The 9,181-nt window shown below is 31.4% G+C and overlaps 1 protein-coding gene across 1 annotated transcript; it reads left to right on the top strand.

Moving 5' to 3' along the window:
* The first annotated feature begins 6,342 nt into the window (after window positions 1-6,342).
* LOC117933887 (uncharacterized protein At1g28695-like) lies at window positions 6,343-9,181 on the top strand. Its single transcript, XM_034855459.1, has 3 exons — window positions 6,343-6,495; window positions 6,618-6,995; window positions 8,650-9,181. The coding sequence occupies exons 1-3, from the start codon at window positions 6,343-6,345 to the stop codon at window positions 9,142-9,144; spliced, it is 1,026 nt and encodes a 341-aa protein (XP_034711350.1). The 3' UTR covers window positions 9,145-9,181.

Below are 9,181 nucleotides of genomic sequence, written 5' to 3'. Positions count from 1 at the left end.
GGAACTCAAAATATGGCAACAATATGTATTATGAATTTGAGATTAAATCAAGAGCATTTCATAAGGCTATTTTTGAGAAAACTATATATGTTTTTAAATTTTGGAAAGTTAGGAGTCCAATGCTTCAAACGATATGCGAATCGGAGGTGAAATGAGGAAGTTATGTGCATTTGAAGCAAATTGCGCAGAGAAGAATGTTGAGTTTGAAATTGATAATTTGATTTCGAAATGGTTTTTTAGTCATTTAAAACTCAAAGGAACACAATGATACTTTTGGTTGATGCTGAGTTCAAATCCTTCTACCTATTTCGAACAAGAGGTAGGCATTTCGAACTCGAAAATACGGCGAAACAACATGGACAGTGGTGGTGATTAGTTTGAAATTCATAGTGAATTTCAAACTTACTTCCTAAATTTTGAATTCGACAATTTTCCTTCACATATGAGTTTGAGATTGATTGGGAATTCATCCCAATTTTGAATTCGACAATTTTCCTTCACATATGAGTTTGAGATTGATTTGGAATTCATCCCAATTTTGAAGTTAACCACTGGTGATTGAGTTTTAAGTCGTGAAACATGTCAAAATGAGTTACAAATGCCTTCATTCAAGCTGAAATGCATGGTACTCGTTTAGAACTTGTAATATTTTAAGTCTTTTAGGTTGTTTATAACTTTTCTTTCATCTTTCTACTTTATTTTCTTGGCAACCAAATATAGCTTATGAGGAGAAATCCTCCACCATGTTTGGCTAACTTAATTGTTCCGAAGATGCCAACAAGAAGGTGAAGAATCCAAATAAGAGTATCAAGAAACGATAATGTATTGAATGGTTTGATCATGTTTTCATATTTTAATTGGTAGGAATAAATCCTCTATGTTATGTCACCATGGATAAATTATAAAGGATTCTTATTAATATATTAGTAATTCTTGGGATGACCTTGATTACTAGTTACTATAATTTGATCCTCTAAAGGTCAAATCCACAAAGATGGATATGGGTTTTTGATTGAATAAAATTGAAAATCAAAATTAATCATCATATTTAATTGGTTTAAGAATTATAAAAATGAGAATGGTTGGATTACAAATTATGAATCTTTAGTCCTATCTTTGTAAGATGTATTAGGGAATGATATGGTAAATTCTTACCCAATACTAGGGATTCTTAGTAGCTCTTTTACCATTAGTTATCCTGGTTTTCTCTATTATTGATAGCCCCAAAACAAAGCTACAAAAGTAAGACAGGTTAAAAAGTCAATCCTTAAACCGATAATTAATTTCATTCACTTCATAGTTTTAGGAATCTTTTTTAAAAAGGAAAATTGGAGTTCTAGATGCAATATTGGTCTTAAGATTCAATTTGTTCATGAATTGATTTTGATCCTAAACCTTAAATTTTATAATGCTCTCTCTCTAAGGATTTGACATTGGATTGCGAAACTCTCTGAAACATTTTCTTTTGTTTGATTTATTTCATTAAATGTGCTAGGAGATTTTTATTCATATGTTTGTCTTTATTTCTTTAAATTAAAATTTCATTAATTTTAGCAAATAATTAATCAATTTAATTTAAAAACAAATAAACACATCAAAATTAATCCTAAATGACGATAACCAGAAGTACTATAAAGTTGTGGAAACTCTATTTCTTATTTTTCTTGGATAGAGTTATCACGTATTTAAGTTTTAATATTTCAAGACAAGGTAATACTTGAACCCAAACTTAATCACTGGGTTTTAAAAAGAATTTTAAAATTTGTCTCTAATCTATTATGCTTCTTCCAAATCCATCTTATTAGGGATGAAGCGAGGCGAATATTTGAGAACAGTACCCATTCCATTTTCATCCCTAATATCAATATTATATGATTGCACACATTTGGAAGAAATATAGATGATAGGCAACAAAATGATAACTTCATACGATTTTCTCTCGGAAAATTCTATAGTACCACTTTGGTACCTATCGAAAAAACAATTTTGACCATTGGATGAAGATGGTTCAATCCGGACCGTCCAATTGGCTTATGTATTTTAAAAAATTTTAAAAATATATAAAAAAATAAAAGCAGGTTGTCGATCACCTAATTTCCTGCTTCTATCTTGCTTAATCTTGTCTAAAGACAAAAATTTGTCTGATGGGTATTACACTTGACACCTATTTTCGGAGAGGTGAGCTATTAGTTTGATGGGCATTACAACTTTTCCCAAATTTTAGAGAGTTAAGCTTCAGAAATTTGAGGGTGTGGAGATGGAATTTTCAGGTGAAATGAATATTTACAAAAAGAGTGAGCTAAGTGGGGATTTTGAAGGAGAAATCAGAGAGAGGAGAAATCAGCAAGAAAAGAATCAGGCGGGCTTTGGCGGATCCGAAACCAATCTCCCCCTGTAGGCAACTCTACCCACTCTCCTAGAACAGGTACTTCACTCATCTTATGTCATATGGTAGTGATTGAAATGTCGAAAATTTCGACGATATTTATGAGAAAGACATAATATTTTTACCGATTTTTTAGAAAATTTCTCGATATTTCCTACCAGTCTAGGCCGCGCACAAACACGATATTTTGACTGATTCAAAAATATCACTAAAATTTTGGTATTTTTACCGATTTTTTTTAGGAAATTTCCTGATATTTCCTACCAGTCCAGGCCACGCACAGGATATAAAATCTATCCATTTTTTTTTAAAAAAAAAAAAACAGAAGATGCTATTTGGTAATATAGTCATGATTTGCAAGCAAAGGTTGTGTTTTTCAGCTTGGCTAAAAAATTGTGGATTTAGGGTTCATGAAATTTAAATCGAATGGCACAAAAGCAAAAAGACTCCTAAAACATATCCAAAAAATCGAATGGGGGATGGATTTTGTTGGGAATCAAATGGGTATTGAAAAAAAAATGATAACATGATTAGATTAGTACCTACGAGGATTGAGAGTGGCAAAGTAAACTGGAGCCCTTTTAGGGATTCTCTGGTCTGGAGGGAGAAAAGGGCTTCTTGACGCCCCAGCCCCGAGTGTGAGAGGTAGTAAAAATAGGGCCTTTTAGGAATTCCTCTCTATATATAAATAATTAGTAATTATCCATGTATATTTTGATTAAATCTTTACCATTGAACTTTCGAATTTTCTTACCGATATTTTATGAATTAAAATTAATTTGATAAGATAAATTATTAATAATTTTAATTATTTAAATACATTAATGTTAATAGAAAAAATTGTTATCACATATTTTTAATAAAATTTTAGAAATTAAATCTCAAACAAAATATTTTATATAAATTAATTTTATTTTTCATTTAAAATGTAATAAAATTCTAGACTTTTGAACCTTTTAGTGTTAGAAATAATAATGCAACATGGATTTGAACCTAAATCTCATATAAAATATTTTATAGAAATTGAACTTTCGAATTTGCCCAAAACAGGTTTGCTAGATGGTTGTCTTCATCAACATTGTACTTGTAATAAAATGATGAATCCATTTCAGACTTTCCACACAAATATGCCAAAGCACCCTCTGCATCACCATTTCTTAGATGAACTCTACGATCAGCATCAACATGGTTATATAGATCTTTTTTTGTGAAGCCAACATTGTTATATCCACCTGATTGTTGCACCATGTAATCCATAATTTGGCTAGTTCCCATGCCAACACCTCGCATTGCATTCAATTGAGTTTTATCTGCATTTTTAATGACCCTATGGGATCAAAGGAATTGGGTATTTTTTTGTTCCACCAAAGGATGATTACGATCAGCCATAAACACTTTCACAACCCACTTGTTCATTTGTTTGTTAAACCCAATCCGAAATGTTACCTCACAACCAACTCGAGTTACTGCCTTAGGTTCTCGTTTTCGATTTTCATTCTCTAAACACACTTATGTCGATATCCTTCTTTCAAACAAACCCACTTACGAGATACTATATTTTGATTTTTATCTCGTTTCACATCATCCTTTCTAACTCTGAATCCGGTAACTTTAGCAAATAAATTATAAAATTCTTCTGACTCTTCTACTGAGCTAAACTCCATCTTCCATACATCTTCAACAGTTAAATCATTAAAAATATTGTCCAAAACTAGAATGGCCTCTTAATCAGACTCAGTTTTAACAATGCTATCATATTGGTAATCAAAGTCTTCATCGTTCAAATCAATGACAAATTCCTTTCCTTTGCCTTTGTCCATCGTATCTATGAAGAAACTGAAATATAAAAGATAGAGTAGTTAGAAAATTACATTATCTAGTTCGTACATATCTTAGAAAATTCGTACCTTGTCTTAGAAAGTTTGTACCTTGTCTTAGAAAGTTCGTACCATCTCTTAGAAAGTTCGTACCTTGTCTTAGAAAGTTCGTACCCTCTCTTAGAAAGTTCGTACCCTCTCTTAGAAAGTTCGTACCTTCTCTTAGAAAGTTCGTATCCACTCTTAGAAAGTTCGTACCATCTCTTAAAAAGTTCGTACCCTCTCTTAGAAAGTTCGTACCACTCTTAGAAAGTTCGTACCATCTCTTAAAAAGTTCGTACCATCTCTTAGAAAGTTCGTACCCTATCCTGGAAAATTCGTACCATCTCTTAGAAAGTTCGTACTTTATCTTAGAAAGTTCGTACCCACTCTTAGAAAGTTCGTACCCTGTCTTAGAAAGTTCGTATTTTATCTTAAAAAGTTCGTACCATGTCTTAGAAAGTTCGTATCCACTCTTACAAAGTTCGTACCCTATCTTAAAAAGTTCGTACCTTCTCCTAGAACATTCGTACCCACTCTTAGAAAGTTTGTACCCTCTTTTAGAAAGTTCGTACCCTTTCTTAGAAAGTTCGTACCCACTCTTACAAAGTTCGTACCCTCTCTTAGAAAGTTCATACCCCTTCTTAGAAAGTTCGTACCCGCTCTTAAAAAGTTTGTACCCTCTCTTAGAAAGTTCGTACTCACTCTTAAAAAGTTCTTACTCTCTCTTAGAAAGTTCGTACCCTCTCTTAGAAAGTTCGTACCATCTCTTAGTACAATCTCTTACAAAATTCGTACACTCTCTTACAAAATATTGATGACAATTTCATAACAAATTACTAAATGCTTTCAATTTGATTAAAAATAACTCAGAAAAAAATTTAAAAATCTAGATATTATAAATCATTACATATTTAAATGTCATTTAACATGACATTTCTACCTACAATAGTTATATGTAAATGGAAAAAAAAAAAAAATCAAATGTTACCTTTGAACACTTGTAATCACTTGACATCCTTCAAGACATATAAAGCTTCATCTTCAAATTTAATCTATGAACAAAAAAAAAATTATATAAAAATATTAATAACAATTTGATAACAAAATTTTATAATAAACTCATAAAAAATTCTAAAATCATTATTTAACATCACATTTCTTCCTACAACAATTATATTTGGATAGAAAAAATATCAAATATTACCTTTGACACTTGAAATCCTTCATCTTCTTCATATAATACAAATTTTAAATTTTCTCTCTCAAAAAGTTTTAAACTTGATCTTGAAATTTGATTCATCAAAATACATCTTACATATTTTGTAATTTGGTAGTTGAAATTATTTAATTTTCATATTAAATTACTATCCTTTTTTTTATATATGAATAATGAGAGTATAAGAGTAGTAGATAAGATTTTCTTTTTTTAGATAGAGTTAGGTAATGCATTAAATAACAAATTATATTTAATATTTGATAATAAATTATAAAAAACTTGTAATATTTAGATATATATGAAGTGCATGTGATTATTTCTCACCAACAAGTCATCTTTACTGGTTTGATAAATTTTTATAAATTTTTTAATGATATATACTTTACACATGTCATATTTTTATTGGGGTCAAATGGAGGTATGTACCCCCAAAATGAAGAGTGGGTACCATAGAACAACCCTTTTCTCTCATGAATGAAAATGGAACTGAGGAAATCAATCCCTCACCACTCAACTTCGTTGTTGGGGCTGATCCCTTCATCGATAATACCAGGTGAGTGAAAGATAGGTAAGAGACTTTACTCAACATGCACCATGAGTAAGCAAGCTATGAGAAAGGATGCTACGACAAAGGGCCAATACACATATCAGACAGAGCAAGCTGTACACATACTATTAAAATAGCAATAATAACTACTGTATATACACTAACTTCACCATCATTATATGCAGCAGAGCCAGATGAAATAAGAGCATCTACAGACTAATAAATCAGCAATGAATTCAGCAAAATAAAGAATTGTATACAGATTACAGACTACTAAATTATGAATGAATAAGAAGAATTCAGTCTTCATCTTTCACAGCTTCACCAACTGAATATGGATTTCCAGAAAAATCATGCTGCCAATTTTGCCATCTTGTGTCTCCTGTTCCTTGGTTTACTCTATGTTTTCGTGTGGACGCCGTCTCTCGACAAGCCTTTCTTCCCATTCCAGAACTATCAGTGTAGATCCTCCACCTCGAAGATGATGGTATGTAACTTTCTTTGATCTACTTCGAATTTAATTTTCTTACAAATTTTCAGAGAAAATTATGTAGAATGTATGTATATATAGCTCATTACCTAAATGATATTTTTAATATCTTGGTTTAGGAGTCTGGGGACAGCCATACAAATGAGCTAGAAAGAGCTTTATCAAAAGCTTCCATGGCGGACAAGACTGTAATACTCGCAATGATAAATAAGGCCTACGTTGATGGGGACAAGACGATGCTAGATCTTTTCTTAGACGGTTTTTGGCTAGGCGAGGGCACACGAGGCTTGCTCGATCACCTCCTATTGGTTGCTGTGGATCAAACATCGCTCGAACGATGCAAGTTCCTTCATCTTCATTGCTATAAACTTGAAACCGAAGGCGTGGATTTCAGTGGAGAGAAGATGTATTTGTCTGAGGATTTCATGAAGATGATGTGGAGAAGAACCTTGTTTCTTGGCGAAGTACTCAAGAAAGGCTACAACTTCGTCTTTACGGTAAGTGAACAACTTCATCTTGCATGTTGATTTTGAGATGATTGATTTGAAAAATCATTTAAGCAAAGAATGTTTGTCGCTAAATAATTCCAAAAATTATATATATATTAATAAATTTTTTATTTAAAATGTTTTAGCTTAGTTTTACTTTTAACCATTAGGATTAACAATTTTTTTTAAAATTATTAAATTGACATATTTAATTAACTTGTTAATTTTAATTTATATTTGTATTTATTAATTATAACTAATATTTAATTTCAATACTCTTAAGTAGTGAATTTGTTTACTAAATATTCACATTAAAAGTATTATAGAACAAATAAAATAACTATAAAATATTTACAATAAAAATTGAGTTGTGAATATGGAGTCGTGACTATGAAAGAAACTTTTATTAGATGTCAACAAATAGGATAAAAGAAATTTGAGATTTAGGATAAGTTAATTATTTGAATTCAATACTTGAAGTTATTTTTAATTTTAAGTTATATTATAAAGCTAATTTACTAAATTTATTAAATCATTAAATTGATTTGTCAAATACACTCAAAGCACAGAAATCAAAAATGGTCAAAATAAGAGTGATGAAGTTTCAAAATAAGAATTGTAAAGTTGGATTTTCAAAAATAAACCAAGAAAAAAAAATGTTCTTCATAACTCTTTCAATGGTAAGAGAGAGAGTAAAACCAAGGTTTACAAAATTAGTCCATATGACACCTACCAATCCTTTGAATAAAAAGGAAAAAGGCCACACATTTTTCAGTGGTATTGAATTATTTATACATTTCCCTATCCCAATTCATTAAAACTTTTTAATCCCTTTTCTAGTCAAAGTATTTTATTAGCACCCCAGAGAATTTTAATTCTAAATAATGTCATAGCCAATACGATTTTCTACCCCCCAGGAAAAAAAAAAAAAAAAGTCAACTTTTTGGCCATTTTTCTTAGGTGTTAGGCATGCAATATTGAGCCATCCAACCCAGCCGATTTTAAAGAAAAAAAAATTGCTCTCAAGATATACTTTTTTTTTAACCTTGGATGTAAACCGGTAAACCTCTAGTGACCCTAAGAGGACTCAAACTAATAATCATTGAGAGCAAACCCAAGGCGGAACCAACTGAACTATCCCTCAAGATTTGCTCTCAAGATGTACTTGAGGTGTGTTTTCCAATACAAATTTAATTTAGGATGGGCTCAATCAAGTGTTAGATTAACCCAAGCTTAATTCCAACTAAATTTAATATTTTTACAATATTATATATATATATATATATATATATATATATATATATATATATATAACTTGAAACCCGAGCTTAAAAGAATGTAACCACATCCAACTTTAGTTGAGCATTTAAGACTTAAAAGTTCTATTTTAGTGAGTTTAAATTTGAGTCAAGTTTTAAAAAATAATGTAATCATATCCAATTTCAAGTAATCACTTAAGAGTCAAAAGTTTTAATTCAATATATTTAAATTGATCAAACTCACAATGGTCACATATCCAACCCAATCCTTGAGGTATGACCTTATTACTCTCTCTCTCTCCCCTTTTTTTTTTTCTCAAATGTTCAAAAATTTTGGTGATTATACTTTTTCCTAAAACTTTCACTTGATTGACTCAACTAATGAATCGATCTTTTTATACCAGGACATTGACATAATGTGGTTAAGGAACCCATTCCCGAGGTTAACCCTAAACCAAAGCGTCGATCTCCAAATTAGCACTGATGACTTCAACGGTGACGAATGGTCAGAATCTAACCACATCAACACCGGCTTCTACATGATCAAATCCAACAATAAGACCATCCAATTGTTTGGGATGTGGTATGCTCAGAGGAACAACTCTAATGGTCTGAAAGAACAAGATGTTTTGGATGGAATGCAGAAAGATGGTGTGTTTAGGGACTTGGGAGTGAAAGCCAGGTTTTTGGATTCCCTCTATTTTAGTGGCTTCTGCAAAGAGAGTAAGGACTTTAAAGTTGTGACCACTGTTCATGCCACGTGTTGTCGAAGCATTCATGCCAAGGTGGCAGATCTGACGGTGGTGCTTCATGATTGGCTAAGGTTCAAGAACTCTCCCACCAATGAGGCTTCGACATTTCAATGGTCGAGCCATATTGCATGTATGCGTTCTTGGTGATTTCCATGTCGATGGCTCAAGTGATCCTCAAGGTCTC

This window comes from Vitis riparia, chromosome 16 (assembly GCF_004353265.1).
Source record: "Vitis riparia cultivar Riparia Gloire de Montpellier isolate 1030 chromosome 16, EGFV_Vit.rip_1.0, whole genome shotgun sequence".
NCBI lineage: Eukaryota > Viridiplantae > Streptophyta > Magnoliopsida > Vitales > Vitaceae > Vitis > Vitis riparia.
This window is presented reverse-complemented; position numbering and strand designations above follow the sequence as displayed.

Bases quoted from the DNA above. Each gene is read 5' to 3' on its own strand.
- LOC117933887 (XM_034855459.1), top strand. From the start codon at position 6,343: ATGGATTTCCAGAAAAATCATGCTGCCAATTTTGCCATCTTGTGTCTC. The intron at 6,496-6,617 runs GTATGTAACTTT...ATCTTGGTTTAG, and splicing joins CCTCCACCTCGAAGATGATG to GAGTCTGGGGACAGCCATAC. The intron at 6,996-8,649 runs GTAAGTGAACAA...TTTTTATACCAG, and splicing joins GCTACAACTTCGTCTTTACG to GACATTGACATAATGTGGTT.